This window comes from Gorilla gorilla, chromosome X (genome assembly GCF_029281585.2).
Source record: "Gorilla gorilla gorilla isolate KB3781 chromosome X, NHGRI_mGorGor1-v2.1_pri, whole genome shotgun sequence".
NCBI lineage: Eukaryota > Metazoa > Chordata > Mammalia > Primates > Hominidae > Gorilla > Gorilla gorilla.
The window spans coordinates 84511435-84527080 of NC_073247.2; the positions used below are offsets into that span (position 1 = coordinate 84511435).

The 15646-nt window shown below is 49.6% G+C and overlaps 2 protein-coding genes and 1 long non-coding RNA gene across 7 annotated transcripts in view; 2 read left to right on the forward strand and 1 right to left on the reverse strand.

Annotated features, from left to right (window-relative positions):
- Positions 1-1597: 1597 nt before the first annotated feature.
- DMRTC1B (DMRT like family C1B) overlaps positions 1598-15646 on the forward strand; it is a 73397-nt gene continuing 59348 nt past the window's right edge. The window contains exon 1 of one of the 4 annotated variants that reach the window (XM_055376188.2): positions 1598-1926. In XM_055376188.2, the coding sequence (XP_055232163.1) occupies positions 1866-1926 (61 nt within the window). In that variant the 5' untranslated portion in view covers positions 1598-1865. Of the gene's footprint in view, positions 1927-15211; positions 15553-15646 lie in introns of those variants that run through there. The other 3 variants (XM_055376182.2, XM_055376185.2, XM_055376183.2) reach the window with 3 other exon arrangements.
- Positions 1934-3771, forward strand: LOC129530009 (uncharacterized). Its single transcript, XR_008675523.1, has 2 exons — positions 1934-2337; positions 2452-3771. It is a non-coding gene; the product is annotated as an uncharacterized lncRNA (long non-coding RNA).
- FAM236B (family with sequence similarity 236 member B) lies at positions 6541-7428 on the reverse strand. 2 transcript variants are annotated; one of them, XM_019019855.3, is made up of 3 exons: positions 7201-7428; positions 6848-7023; positions 6541-6693 (listed from the first exon to the last, which is right to left on the reverse strand). In XM_019019855.3, the coding sequence occupies exons 1-3, from the start codon at positions 7420-7422 to the stop codon at positions 6666-6668; spliced, it is 426 nt and encodes a 141-aa protein (XP_018875400.3). In that variant the 5' UTR covers positions 7423-7428; the 3' UTR covers positions 6541-6665. The 2 variants fall into 2 exon arrangements, with proteins under 2 accessions (XP_018875400.3, XP_018875401.2); XM_019019856.3 differs by having other exon boundaries at positions 6848-7011; positions 7201-7353.

The following is a 15646-nucleotide window of genomic DNA, read 5'->3' on the forward strand; positions in this document are numbered from 1 at the left end:
AGAGCAGAATCAATGGAAGAACATGAAGAACATGCTATATTTTGTGGCTGAGGACCCTCCATCTTCTCATGTTAATGAGATGTTAATTATTCTCATAGTAAACTATACGTCCTAAGAAATTCTAGTTAAAATTCAAGCCAGGGAATTTTTTTTTTAACTTGAAAACTTTGATTTTGAAGTTCTTATAGATGACGACATTTTCCAAAATATTTTGAAGAAATTTTGTAAAAGAAGAATAGTGAGGGGGGAGTTAGTTCTACTCACACAAAAACAATTTCTAAATCTTTATAGCAGAATTAGCAACAACAGAATTTAGATCAATGGAAGAAATTTGAAGTGCAAGCGTGGACATTATATGGAAATTTAGTACGTGTTATTTCGAGGTATAACAATTGCTGTATAAATGTCGACCGTAATCCCAGCACTTTGGGAGGCCGATGAGGGCGGGCCTGAGGTCAGGAGTTCAAGACCAGCGTGGCCAACATGGCAAAACCCCGTCTCTACTAAAAGTACAAATATTAGCCGGGCGTGGTGGCGGGCGCCTGTAATCCCAGCTACTCAGGAGGCTGAGGCAGGAGAAGCTTGAACCCAGGAGGCGGAGGTTGCAGTGAGCCGAGATCGCACCACTGCACTCCAGCCTGGGTGACAAGAGCGAGACTCCGTCTCAATAGCAGCAGCAACAACAACAACAACAACGACGACAACGACGACGACGACGATGTCGACCGTTTTGTTATGTGTGAGGAGGCTATACTGGTTACTGTCTAGAAAGGTTAGGATGAAAGAAAGGAATGCTAAGTTGTACCACGATACAATAAGATAATGCACTTGCTAGGGTGGAGGAGTCTTCTTGCTATTTATTTGCAGGCTTCCTAGGGGCTGACCTCAAAGCAGGAGTCGATTTAAGGTCCCTGAATCTCAGATGAGAGGTGAAATGGGAGAGAGCGCTCTGTAGAGAAAGGATGAGGCGCAGTGACATGAGAGTAAGAGAAGCAAGAAGAGGATGTCATTATGGGAATGGTGGTTTGCAAAGTTAGATTACAATTAACAATAACTTTCCAGACTGTGTAGGAGAGAAAGAATACGCAAGAGAACTGATGTTGTGCACCCCAGATCCACTGATCATAAAGAAAAGGAAACACATCTTCAGTTCTCCATGGAGGTCACTTGTTTCCCGGGTCCTTCCTCCACATCTAGATGACCACACAGGGTGCAAGCAATGTAGATGCGATGTACACTATAATAATGAAACGAACGCAAAGGAAAACTCACTAAGTGCTTATTCTAGGCCAGGCACTGAGCAAAGCAACTTCAGGTAGATGATCTGAAGAGGAAGCTGCAGAGGCAGCCGCTGGACAGAAATGCCTGCGCTCTTAGGAGTCTTCTCCACAGGAGAGAAGGAGGGATACGAAGATAATCCAGAATGATCGGATTCATCACAACAACAGGTAACAGTTATTAAGCGCTTACCCTGGGCCTGGCTTTTAGGCTTATGGTCTCTTTCAAGCCGCACATGAGCAGCCCCACCTCTGGGAGCAGCGCCCCCGCATCCCTCAGGCTGTAGCCTGCGGTACTGTTTTCTGCCAGAAGAGGCACTGCCGGGCGGCGCCCGCCCATTCCCACAGCTCCGGGAAGACCCGGGCGGCGGAGGCTTAGCCCCCTCCCCTCCCGCTTCCTCCTCCTCCTCCTCCTCCTCCTCCTCCTCCTCCTCCTCCTCCTCCTCCTCCTTCTCCTCTTCCTCCCGGTCTGAGGGCGGCGGTCTCCGACTCAAGACCCTGGGGCTCCGGGTCTTCTTAGCAGCCGCCGCAGCAGCCGCGGCGACGTCACTGTCCTCGCGGCCTGGCACACAGCGCTCCGGCCGCCGAATGCCCGTGGACGCGCATCTCTTCCCAGAGTTCCTGCTTCCTGGGCCAGCCAAAGCCGCAGGTGAGAACGTCCGCGGTAGAGGTGACACCCAGGGCCTGCGGGTCTCAGAGGCCCGGTGGCCTGCTCCTCTCCTCCTTGCCCAAGAAACCCCCACGGGGGCGCCTGCAGCGGGGACACCAAGTGCTCCCCGGAGCCCTGGGAGCACTTCTTCTGAGGCATGGAGCCCCTGCTCAGGTGCTTCTGAAAGTTCCTTTGTGGACCCCAGAAACCCCTAGGCAACTGTCTGCCCCGCCCCGCGCCCCCGCCGCCCCCCGCCCCCGCAGTACCCCTCCGGCCCCCGACATCCCTGATGCGCATGCCCAGGGGCCCTGTGAGCTAGAAAGTAGCTGAGCTGGTGCAGTACCTGCTGGTTAAGAACCGGAAGACGGTGGCGATCAAAAGGGCAGACATGCTGAAGTATGTCATCAAAAGGTACAGGAGCTTCCTCCCTGAGATTTTCAAGAAAGCCTCTGACCTCCCCGAGTTAGTCTTTGGGTTCTGTCTGAAGGAACTTGATCCAGCAGAGCACTCCTATGTCTTGATCAGAAAAATCGATCCTGCCCTGGTTTGGGGCCTGACAGGCGACCAGGGCACACCAAAGACCCGGCTCCTGATGATTACTCTGGACTCGATCTTCATGCAGGCCAGCTGTGTCCCCGAGGAGGTGGTCTGGGAGGTGTTGAGGGTGTTGGAGGCACATTTCGTCTAAAAAGCATTTCGTCTTTGGGGAGTCCATGAAGCTCATCACCAAAGCTAGTGTGCAGCAGGAGTATCTGGTGCACAAATAGGTGTCCCACAGCAATCCCACGCTCTAGGTATTCTTGTGGGGGCTCTCAAAGGAAACAAGACAGATGGAAGTCCCGGAGTTTGTGGCCAAAGTGAATGACACCCACCCCAGTTCGTTTCCGTGGCAGTAAATGAGGCATTGAGAGAAGAGGAGGAGATACCCCGTGCCCGAGATGGCAGCTGCCGTTGGTGACGTGACAAGTGCCAGTGTTAGTGCCAGTTCCAGTTCCAGGGCCTATGCCATGGCTGAAGCAAGCATCAGCACCAGCACCAATGCAAGTGCCAGTTGCCAGTGCCAGGGCTAGAGCCATGGCTGGAGCAAGTATCAGTACCTGGGACAGTGCCAGTGTGGTTGCAATCTCAGGCTAGTGTCAGGGACTCCTCCTGCCAGCAGTGAAGGCTGGGGCTGAGTCTTCACTTTGTTTTGCTGTGGGTAGTCAAAAGGGCCCCACAGCAGTGGGTGCTGGGGTCCTGACTTTTCAAGAGTCGAGGGGTAGAGTGGGGTTAGGGAGAACCTGCCGCCCATGGTATCTGTGTTCCAGTTCTATTTGTCTTTCTCAGTGATTTAGCTTTCAATTTGCATACTGCAAAGTTTTGTTTGCCTTAATTAACTTTTTTTTATAATGATGATCATTTTACAGGAAATAAACTGGTTAAAACTACATGATGACAGAATTATATCAGAGTTGAAACAAACGCCATACCTAAGCATTTTTTCAAAATCCTTTGTTCCATAGACACTTGATTGAGTACTTAAGTTGAACATCTAGGTCTATGAATGACGTTGGTCAAATGTTTTATTGTTCTCTGTTTCGGTTTTAGCAGGAGAGATGTGCTGTTTCATAAAAGAAATTGGGAGAGTATATCATTTTATGCCTGTAACTTATTATAGCGTTGGAATAAGCTGTTCTTTGGAGGTTTGAGAGACTTTACCAGTACAATCATTCCCCCCCCCCCCAAATATAAAAAGATAAAATAAAAAGCCGGTCAGTGTCTGTTGCACAAAATTACAACCGCTCTCTGCTTGTATTTGCCTAGTTCTCCAGAATGTAGGGAAAAATAAAAATTCAATGAATTAGACACCTTGCTCATCGACTCATTTATTCAACATACATTTACTGACTACCTACTATATGTGAGGCACTGTGCCGGGCGCTGGAGATAGAGGAATGCACCAGACTCAGCCTCTGCCCCACATCTGAGAGTCTAGATGGGGCTGTCATGTAAGTAAATCAGCCAGATGTGGCAGTTTGATGTATTAATTGCCGGGATGAGGATAAGGACGAGGTGGTATGGGAGCCCGGAGGAGAGACACTTAACCCTGGGTGGTGGATGTCTGGGAACAAGGAAGGCTTCCTTGTAGTGAGATGCCATCTGAGATCTGAAGCACTGAAGGAGTAGTAAGTGCAGTGTGTCCCCGAGGCAGGGTATTGTGGGCATCGGGAGCATTCCATGTTCTTCAGTGGAACTGGAAGGTTAGAATTTGGGGAGACCGGGGAGAGATGATCTGGGGGTGGGGACCTGTACAGGAGCCAGGATCCTCAGCTGGGGGACTTCACAGCTGAGAGATTAAAAAATAATAGTAATAAAGTAAACGTGTAGTGGAAAGTGACTCTTTGGAAAGCAGCTGCTCTTGGCTCTTGGATGAGCCAGAGAAAAGACTCCACCTGTGGCATGCCTAGAAGCTGTCCTGGACTCCTGTCCCTGTGCAGTTTCTACAGTGCACACAGCAGGTGCTTTACATTCAGCATCCGTAAGGAGTGATGGGCAAGGGGGTAAGTGTTGCACTCACCGGAGCTGATTCCCAGAAGCTACTGAGCAGATGTTCGCCCCTGAAGCCTGGGAGAGACAGAGCTCAGTGGGTTATATGACTACGGGTAGTTGTTGTTGTTGTTTTAAGAAACAAAGGCCTAGATGTTAGAATGGATAAGTTATCCTGTTTATACAGAGGGAAAACTGTTTGTAGGGGTGAGAGATAAGTCTAGACTAGCCTGGAGCAAAGCCAGGAAGAGCCTTGATGGCTCAAACCTGATTTGGCTGGCCCAGGAAGCTATGGAGGTTTCCTGAGCAGGGAAGGATCTGATGAAGGCCAAACCCTACCAAAATTACAGTGGCCAGCACCAGCGTGGTTTTCAAAGGACCAGTATTCTCCATGCCTTAGAATGGTCCTGGTGGGTATAGTGATCATAATAACTAGCCTAAAATTATCTTCAGTTCTTAGAGATTGACATGCATGTTTTACATCCCTGCCCGTTGGCCTTGCAAAGCCTTTTCGTGCCCTTCGTCACAAACACTGTGGGATCCTGGCACCAGTTCTCTCAGGGCCTACCCTAGGATATGTAGGATCCAGAGAATATTACACTGTAACCCCTCACTTGCATTCCTCTGCTGGCGTCAAGGAAAGGCTGGAGGTGGTGGTGGTGGTGGGGTGGTGCAGTGGGGGTGGGGGTATCATAATATGAAAACATGCAATCTGAGGTGAATGGGGAAAGGGTTTTGGAAGGGCTCTGTCTTAGTTTGGGGTGGGGATAGTTGGAGCTGATTATGTGTACCTCAATCTGAGGCCTTTCCTCAAAATCCCGAGCCGCCTGCTCTCCATTTGAAGCCAATAAACATTGTCAGTTATGAAGGGTATATGCATTTGGGCAGGGAGAGATGATATTTTTTCTGCATTGTTACACTGAATTGCCCTCCTCAAGGCCATAGCAAGATACCTGTGGAAAAAGCATTGTCTATAGGTCACAGTCCTAACAGGTACTTAGGAAGAAGCAATGCTGTCCCATGACTATAACCACATACATGAGTCCAGATACGTATGTATGTCTTAAGCTCCTCTCCATCTCCAACAGCCAACCCTATCCCGATTAAATATCTTTCTCAAGAGGTGTAAAAAGATATTGACCCATAAAACCACCAAACACTGCCAGATTTATTTCAGTCTTAATGAGAGAGAAGCAAGAGAATGTGCCAGCAGGGAGGATGGGTCAGCCTCCTGTGGGAGTGGGTCCTCGAGAGTGTTGCTGTCCCCTGGGCATGCTGAGACACTAGAGCTGCCCAGCCTGCAAAGCTGAGGATCCCACTCTGGGAGCACCCATGGGACTCAGCTCCTCATTCGGAAAGTAAACAGATCAATGTAATTTGACGTGGGCCTCTATGAGGTCCTCCCACCCATTACTGTGTGTCTGAAAGGCCCGCCGTCTCTCCATTGACCTTGGTGATTGCTTGTGTTGCAATTTCTAACAGGTTAAAGGAACAAGTGTGCTCCAACCCCCTTTGTAGAATTCTCCTGCTGATACTGTGTTGCAGCACATATCAAGGTCACCTCAGGAAGGCAAAAGAAAGAAAAAATGAAGCCCTCCTCTTATGAAAACCAACAACGTGTAGGTGGAGACGAGGTCGTCTGTTGGAAGGGCTCTCTGTCTTGCGGTGGGGTAGGGGGGCCTGGGAGCTCTTTGTCAGTTTAGGGGTTAATGCCTTTTCTGAGATCCACAGATTCTTCCTCCACATGACCCTCCCGCCTCTGCATATAAACACTGCCCAGTTTTCCTCCGATATGAAGACCGTGCGCATTGCTGGGGGAAGAGAGATGTTATTCCGTCGTCACTCCTGCGTGTAGGTGCCTCACCAGGGTCCGAGCTGCCAGCTGTGGAAAACTCACCATTGATTGGCCACAGCCCATCGCCACCAGGACCCAGGAACAAGCAGCGCTGCCTCGAGGAGGAGGGCGGACAGCCTAACAGGGCTCAGGAAGATGCTAGCTCTCTCCCTCCACAACCCCACCACCACCAAAGCTGACCACCCCCACTTCGCCCGACGTGTTGAAAGTTACATCAAATGCCACAAAGCAAAAACAGTCAAGCGTGCCAGCATTTATTTCAGGCCTGGTGACTGGGACACTGCGGCGAGCAGGGGCATGGAGCAGCAGAAGGGGCTTGGTCACCGTTCATGGCTCTGTGTCTGTGGCTCCGGTGGTCTCAGATTCCGAGTGCCCGGTATCCTCCCCTAGGGAGGAAAGCAGAGTGACAAGTGGACCCTCGGGAGCCCTGGGGATTTCTGGCTTGGCCTGAGGTTCTCTTGGTGGAACAGGAAGGGGAGGCGGATGGGCTTGGTGGCGAGCAGTGAGAGAGGCAGAGGCGGGCTCCGAAGGAGCTCTCACCTGAAACACTTGGTGAAACATGCCAGGGCTCTCTGGAACCGGCTCCTCCAAGACCCTCGCAGAAGAGCAGGTTCCCTGGGCAAGCCTGTGCCACCGGATGGGTCCTCCGCGGTGTCAGACACAGCCACCCATTCCTCAGGGTCTTTTTGCAGCCCTTTCACATTCTGAAAGACAGACTAAATAGCCAGATCTTAATGCTCCCTCCCATCCCTGGCTTCCTTCACCCCATCCAGCAACTGTTGTGTGCGTCTCTGGCCCTCTTGCAGGGGCTGGGGATGCAGCAGTGACCTGCACAGACCAAAGCCCAGCCTCCTAGGGGACACTCCAGGACAATGGAGGGAAGCCAGACTCACCAGGTCAGCAGGTGGAAGGAAGGGAGTGAAGATCATGCTTCCAGGAGTGTGTGATGTGCCGGTAGGGACCGACAGGACTTCGTTGAAGACACCGGCGAAGCTCGTCACTCTGCCCGGTGCAAAGAGGCCGAGGGCCTGCCCCCTCCACGCCCCATTCAGCCCCTCTGCCCCTGCCCCATCGTCCCTCCCTCCTACAGCCTTGTGCTCCAGCAGGGGATACATTTCTGGTATGTCACATTCCGTCTGTTCCTGTGTTTCTTACTCCCACTCCTCCAATCTTTCTTTCCTTTGTTTCTTCCTCCTGGCCCTCCCAGCAGGCTCGAGTCACGCTTCTGCTTGCTGAGCAGAACAGCCCCGAGGGTCCTCCTCGAGAGAACATGATGTGTAGAGGTCTTCTACAGGTAGCTCATTTTATTTGGCCATGAATGGTTCATTGCATGCCAAGGTCACACATGGTCCTAGTTTGCCATGAGTGGGACCATTCCGGTTTTAAAACTTAAAGGCCCCTGTCCCGGGAAAGCTCTCAGTCCCAGGGAAACTGGAACTACTTCATTCATGTGGACACTATTGTCACATTACTGTGCACTGTTTTTCTCACATTTAACAGTTGGACCTTATAGATGAAATTGTAAGAGTGATCCTGATACCTAAGAAGTAGACATTTATGAGTAATCGATGTGTATTGAAGGCTCTGTATATCTTCATAGTGTGGAGGTAAATGCAGCATTATGTGTTTGCCCCTGAATACATATCCACTAGAAGCCTATGATTGGACCTCAGCCATCACATCTGCTCTTGGGGTGTCACACCAGAGTTCTAGATGGACCCAGAATTGCAGAGAGACAAGGTCAGGGGAAGGAGCCGGGAAAGAGGTTAACAAGACCACAGATGCTGCAGATGGGATTCACACGAAGATGTCCTTCCCACCAGCCAGGCCATCGCTGGCTTTGTAAGGTAATGAGATTAGCAACATTAGAGGTGCTGAAACACAGCCTGAGCGGTCACTTGTACCGTATGCTGCAGAGAGGAGGGTTCAAATGGTTTCAGACAGCCCTGTGATTCATAGGATTCGTGTGCAAATCAGAGGTAAAGAGCCCTTAGCTTTCATGTAAATATGTAATTCCCTCTGACGTGTACAAAAATTCTCCTCAAAATCTTGTGAATTTCCAGGCAAGTGTTGTGAAATACTTAGAAACTCCTCCAAGAAGTGAGCAGGTCTCATTTTCTGTCCTATCTCCCTTTTCTCTCCTTGAATCTACTCCAGTTAGGCCTTTTCCTACACCACTCCACTGAAACTTAGGAGTTAATTGAACATGAACCAATGAACAAGTGAAAGTAATGTTTCTTATAGTTGTATATGACTAGCTATGTGATTAAAATGACCAAACCGGCAAGTTGTGTTTAAATGCTTAATAAAAGCTAGGTTTAAATTGTTAACTTAAAAAATGAATAGAAATGAAGACCCAAATAACTACACTGTCATCTCCCAGCACAACTTTCATTCTCATATAAAGAAACTCATTTTCTAAGTAGGAAGGTTGTTCCAAACTGCTGGAAATTCCCAGGAAGAAAGGCCCAGGTTTTATGGAGCTTCCACCTGTTTCCTTGTAGACGCAGCCAACTGCCACCAGGTGGCAGAACAAGACGAGAAAACTGTGCCCCACGGAGTCCCTGAGCCCCTGCTGCTGCAGTTTTTGAGTGAGTTTTCTCAGGGGCTGGAATCAGTCCTGGGGAACCATCCCAAGGTTCTGCCCTCTTAAGCTATTCCAGGGTGCACCCAGGGCCTGGTCCAGGGTTTCTGACGTCTATGATGACGCTTAAGGTAGTGACATCGATCAGCCGGGCCTCTGGGCTAGGAGACCCAGTTCACCTCCTCATTAGTAGCCCTGGGATGTGGTAGTAGGTGGCTTTAGGCAGGATGAGGGGCCAGTTGTATCTGTCAGTATGTCAGGGTAGTGACATCTGTGATTCCGCAGGGACATTTGAACAGCAGGGAATCAGAAACGCCAGAAAGTGAGGGTCCGCAACACAAAACCTTGCCAACTGCTGTGGACTGAATTGCGTTCCCCCGCCCTGCAATTAATATATTGAAGCCCTGACCCCTAATGGGACTGTATCTGGAGCTAGAGGCTTTAGGAGGCAATTAAGGTTAAATGAGGTCATAAGGGTGGAGCCCTGCTCCTACAGGATTAGTGTCCTTATGAGAAGAGATGCCACAGAGCTCATTGTATCTGTCAGTATCTCGAGGTAGTGACAACTGTGCTTCTGCAGGGACATTTGGGTAGCAGGGATGTCTCTTCTTCTCTGCACTGCATGCATCCAGGAAAGGCCATGTGACGTCTTAGCAAGAAGGAGGCAAACCATGAGGAGAGCCTTCAGCAGAAACCAAATCGGCCAGCACCTTGATCTTGGACTTCCCAGCTGGCAGAACTGTGAGAAAATAAATGTCTGTTGTTTAAGTCACCCAGCCTGTGGTATTTTGTTATGGCAGCCCGAGCGGACTAATACACCAACCTAGCGATTTTTCAAAGAAATGAGTCCCGGGCTGGCCCAGGAGGCCAGGCTGCTCAGTCCCCGAAGCCTGATGGCAAGTGAGGTGGACAACCCTGTTGTCCCGCCCAGTAACATTTCCTTTTTTTTTCTGAATCTCCTTTGAGAAAACAAGCTGCCTCTGTGCAACTGCCTTGAATGGACCCAGAGTTCTGCAAAGAGTCAGGGAAGGGCTGTGAGTGATGGTGATAAGACCCGCCCCGCACCACCCTGTGGATGGATGGGATTTATATCGAGAAAGGCTACGAGGTCAGCCCCTCGTAGCTTTATACCATGTCTCCCTCAGCTGAGATTAAACAAGTGTGTAGGGATTCAAGAAAAAGTTGATTTTTTAACTTGGAGTGGTTGTCACAGGGAGTAGGGGTCAACTGGATTTTGCCAGCCCTGAGATTGAACTGGATAAATTACAGGTAAATTATATGTGTGAAAGCACTGGGTACATGAGAGGATCTCAATACAATTTTGTTGACTTGCACGCAAGTTTCGCAGAAGCTCCTGCAAGAGGCGAAGTGATTCTTATTATTACAAATAATAACAGTTTCTTTTTATTAAAGACCTAGTAAGTACAGGTATATCACCTGTTTACAATACTGTCTTATTTATGCAAATAATCCTTGTGTACGAAAACAATACAGACAAAACAATAGTCTCCCTTGTCCACCCCTCTCCGTCACCAGCCCCCTCAGCAATGGTTTAATGTGTTTCCTCAAAAATTCCTCAATCGATGTGTTTACATACACATACATGCACTAATAGAAACATATGCTTGTCTTTTATGGGGCCATAAGATACATACTGGCTCAGGATGCACATATGGTGTGGCACTTGATTTTTGCATTTTACAGCAAGTCTGGGTGAACTTCTCCTGTCAGTTCATGGAGAACTGTCTCATCATTTTTAACTTCTGCATAGTGTTCTAAGTGATATGCCATAATTCTTTAACTACTTCCATACACAAGGACCTTCACATTTTTTCCCTCAACTTTTAAAGTTCTCAAAAGTTTTTCCAATATCTTTGTTTGCAGAGGATGTGTCGCTCTAGAAGAGATACACATAAATAGAATTTTGGCACAAAACCCTACAAATATTTCAACACTGAGTAACCGTTGATAAATGGATCTGAAAAGAGGTGGCAGCAATTTATTCTCTCAGGAGCAGTGTAGGATAGTGTTCATTGTCCTTCACCGTCGCTCTTGATGTTATTCATCCCTTTAACTATTTGCTAATCTGGTGGTTGATATATAAAAGGTTTTGAGACAAAGCCTTCCTTACAGAATCTGTGAAGGTCCAGGGCTGGTCATGCCTGCAAGCCCATACTCAGATGTCGCCTCCAGTGGGCTGGGTGGGGAGAGGCTGAGAAAGGCACAACAGAGTACAACAGAGAGTGACAGGAGGAAGTTTCAGGGTCCATGAGAAGGCTCAGACAGGGCACCCACTCAGCCTTGGGGATGTTAATGGAGTCAGTGGAGGTTTCCCAGAGGATTAGATGCCTGAAATGCGTGAGGAAAGAAATTAGACAGGGAAAGGGAGAGGAGGAACAGCACTTGAAGCACAAAGACCAGGCCACTGAGGTGATTTTGGAAACTGCAAATAAGCAGACCCAGTTTCTATTCTGTGCACTTGTAGCAGTCAAGGTTGGCTACCATGAAACAGTGCTGGATTAGAAACGTGTGTCCCAGTGGAGACTCTGCATTCCTCTGCTGCAGTTCTCTAGAATGAGGGTGCTCAATCAGGGGCTAGCCTGAGTTCCAAGGTCCAGCCCTTGAGGATCTTCTGGGTTGCATCCAGGCCCTGGCCTAGAGTTTCTGAAGTCTGTCATGGGACATAAGATAGTGATACATATATATATAGTCTCCTAAGGACCTAGCCTGGGAGACTCTAGTCAGCTGCCCACCCATTCTGTAGCTCTGGGGTATGAAAAGAAGCAATTTTAGGCAGGGTGAGATGCCAATGGTGTCATGCAGTATCTTAGGGGGGTAGTGACGGTATCCTTAGAGGATACTGAAAATACTTGCAATGGGGCTCATGGGAGGCATAATAGCCCCCAGGGCAGCAGTGCCATCAGGGGACTTGCAACTAGGCAGCTGGCTGACACAGCAGGTAGCTGTGAATGTAGTAGTCCCCTAAGCCACAGGGTCACTAAATGTGTGAGAAGAACAAGAATTTGGAGATCATTTAGCCAAAGATTTCAGTATGTCAATAGGGCAATGGAAGCTCAGGAAGGTATAGCAACTTGCTCAACACAGAGAGAAAATGTATCACTATGGTGAGACAGTGAAGTGAGGACACTGTGACTAACACTGACAGATGAAACCTGTCTTCCCCTGAACCTGAGAGGTTCTAGAAATCAAGAGCCTGTGCAAATGGGTCATCACAGCAAACAGCTTGAGGAGGTTCATGGCAGCCAGGTCCCAATCAGCAGCAGTGTTGTGCCTCTGAGGATATAATGTGTGAGGCTGTGTTGGTGTGTGAATCAGCCTCTGGTGGGTGGTGAACAGGGGGCTCCAGGCTGGCGTTCGCTCTCTCTCTCTCTCTCTCTGTCTTTCTCTCTCTCTCTCTGTGTGTGTGTGTGTGTGTGTGTGCGTGCGTGTGTGTGTGTGTGTGTGTGTGTGTGTGTGTGTGTGTGTGTTTTAGAGGTGAGGTCCCCTTGACACCAAGCCCTGCTCTATTAAATCCCCTATGACCACTTGGGTTTTGACTGCTGTTTTCCAAGTTATGGCCCCTCGTAACCCACTGGATTGGTTGGACGGTGGTATCGTTGCAGACAAGGGTCCTCCCTCCGAGCCCAAGGGAAGGAAGGAGGGAACAAGGTGGCCTCAAATCTTGTCCCCTGGGCCTGAGCCTCTTAAGCTACAGTGGCAGCTTCATCCATATCTGTGTCCCACACAGTCTCATATCCCTTGCCCTACCTACATTCAGCCAGCCCAGATTCATTTCTGGACTGGAGAAAAGGCCTCAGCACCTCCAGGAAGACAGCTCTGAGTCCAGACATTGAAAACATCTGGTTCCTGCTGAGCAGGAGGCTCTGGGATCCAAGCTAGAGGAAATAAAAGGAATACTTCTCACCCTTATCCCAGATCAGAGAGTCCAGGCACAGCAAAGCTCTAGTGGACACATGCTCATTGATTTGTTTTCTTCAATAAAGGTTTATTGGTGCCATGCTGTAGGTAAAGCCCTGTGTCCAGGTACTGGCTGTTCCAGGACTAACAAGGCAGAGCTCATGCTCCAGAGATGAGAACCTGGGTGAGGACAGTCATGCAAATTAACCTGCCAGAGGGGGCAGTCTAGCATGAGAAATGCTATGATAGAGAAGAGTACACAGTATGTTTGTGTGTTAGTCAAATATTTCATCATATAGATAGGGAAATGGAAGCCCAGAAAGGTATAGCAACTTCCTCAAGGTAACACAGAGAGAAAATGTATCACTATGGTGAGACAGTCAAGTGAGGAGACTGTGATTGGGACTGGCATGGTGGAGGGGAGACATGTTACCAAGGGAAGAAGGACGTGTTCTTTTTGAGGGTAGGAACATCAGAGATCAAAAGGACAAGTGACAGGCTGAGCAAGGAAATGGTGGCTCCAGAGGAGAGCCATAATGCAAAGGCCCTGAGGCAGGGCAGAATTAACAGTTATTTTCGGGGGTACTGAAGGCAAATTTTAGCCACGCTGTGGAGAGAGACGAGGCTGTAGGAGAGGAACAGAGTTGAGATGTCCAGATGGAAAGTCTGAGGGATGAGAGACAATGTCCTGGATAGAAAGGGGCTCTCACAGAATCATCTCATTTGGATCTGGATGGTATAGAAGGAAGTCTCCATTGCTGGTCCAGGATGAGTCCTGGGCTCCCGTCCCTGTGCGGTTTTCTACAGTGCATACACTGGGCCTTCTAAACACACCAACTCTAAAGCGCAATGGTGAGGTCAGAGTGATGCCTACCCAAGCTGTTCCCTAGAAGCCAGTGATCGGATACCATCCTGTGTGGCTGGGGAAGCTGGCAAACAGTGCATAATGAGGACATTGATATGGGTTCATCTAGAATAAAACCAGGATGACATAAAGAAGGGCTGGGTTTCTAGTAGGGGTCAAATGAGTGTGAAGAGGCAGAATTGTGGGGTAAAGATACTGGAATCAGGCCTCGGCGAGAGGGGAAGGCAGAGAGAGAGAGAAAGTGAGGAGAGGGAGAGGAAGGGAGTGACGGAGGGAGGGAGGGAGGAAGGGATGGATGGGGGCAGGGAGGAAGAGAGGAATCTAGGGAGGGAGGGAGGAGAGCATTTGGTCCTTTGCATAAGGGATATGGCCTATGAGCTGCAGCCTGCTGGGGCTGCCTCCCTCACACCAGAATTTTTGGAAAAGTATCCACTGTGATGGGCCTCTCTTCCTGGAGAACAGACGCCTTTGTCCTGCTTGCTAGGAAGATATTTTTCCTGCACTGTTTTTGGGTTTTGGTTTTTGTTTTTTGGCACTGGAATGACCCGGAGTCACCCGGGAGCTCCCAAGAGGAGGATGCAGGGTCCCAGGTCAACTATATTACTACTCATGGCTGCCACTTACTGAGGGCCCAATACACATCAGACACTCTGTCGTGTGGATTACGTAAGCTGACACTTATCTTTCCAACGGTCCTGCAAGTTCAATGTCAGTCAAATTTTACAGGGTGTAATCTGGGGCCGGAGACTTCAAGATACTTGTCCAAGGTCACACAGATATTTATTGACAAAGCTGGGACTTGACCCCAGGTCTGACTAAAACGTGGGCACACCATGCACCACCCTGGCACCTGAGAACCCCTCCCAGCCTTAATGGAGCCTTCTGTGTCTTGCACCCAGTCCCTAGCCCCCAGATATTCCTGCTGTCTTAATTGTTATTGATTGCTGCATAAAAAACTACCCCAAGCATATCAAGTTAAAATGATAAGCAGTTTTTCTCTGAGAGTTCTGTAGATCAGGGATCCGGGTATGGCTTAACTGGATCCTCTACTTCCCAGTCTCTCACAAGGCTGCCAGCCCAGGGACAACAGTCTCATCTGTAGGCCTGACTGGGGAAGGACTGACTTCCAAGCTCACTCATGCGGCTGTTGGCAGGATCCAGTTCCTCATCTGCAGGCTCAACTGGGGAAAGATAGACTTCCAAGCTCACTCATGTGATTGTTGGCAGGCTCTAGTGGGTCGCTGGCCTGAGGGCCTCAGTTCCTCTATGGCTGTTGGCCAGAGACTTTCATCAGCTCCTCGCCAGCTGGCCTTCTCCATCTGGGCAAACACGCATGCAGGAAGAGCCTGAGGGAGAGAATGAATGCCAGCCGGTCAGAAGTCACAGTCTTGTTATAGCCTAAGCATGGAAATGACACGCCATCACCTTTGCCAAATTTTGTTGGTTAGAAGCAAGTCACTAGGTCCAGCCCACCCTCAAGGGGAGGGAATTCCATAGGAGCATGGGTGCCAGGAAGGGGGATCCTTGGAAGCCATTCTGGAAGGCTGCCCACCACACCTGCTCCTGCACCCACCTCAGTATAGTGAGCCCCTTTGGGTATCAACCACCTTGACGGAGCAAATGGTTGATGGGCCACCTTGGACTGTGCTATGTGGCCTGCATCTATCTGATCCCACCTCTCTTCCAGCAGGCCCAGGACTCGAGTCTGCCTGGCCTTGCCTTCCTCCCCAAACCTACCAGCTACTCCTGGCCACTGAGCCCATGAGATGTCACAGCAGCTGAAAATGGACCTGCTCCCTGTGACTGAAGCACACACCCATCACTCGGGTGGGACTGGGACCCAGGATGGTGCTCCAGGCCTCTCCTGGTAAAACAGAGGTGAAGGGCTCAGCTCTCCCACTGAGACAGGGCCCACCTCAGGAGAACACGGGTACAGGTGGGAGAGGGCTGGGTCCAGAGTTATCTGTGAAAG

Coding starts and splice junctions, on each gene's coding strand:
- FAM236B (XM_019019855.3), bottom strand. CDS start 7,422: ATGTATCCCCTGCTGGAGCACAAGGCTGTAGGAGGGAGGGACGATGGG. Junction 7,024..7,200: donor TCCTTCCACCTGCTGACCTG/GTGAGTCTGGCT, acceptor CTGGCTATTTAG/TCTGTCTTTCAGAATGTGAA. Junction 6,694..6,847: donor TGTTTCACCAAGTGTTTCAG/GTGAGAGCTCCT, acceptor TTTCCTCCCTAG/GGGAGGATACCGGGCACTCG.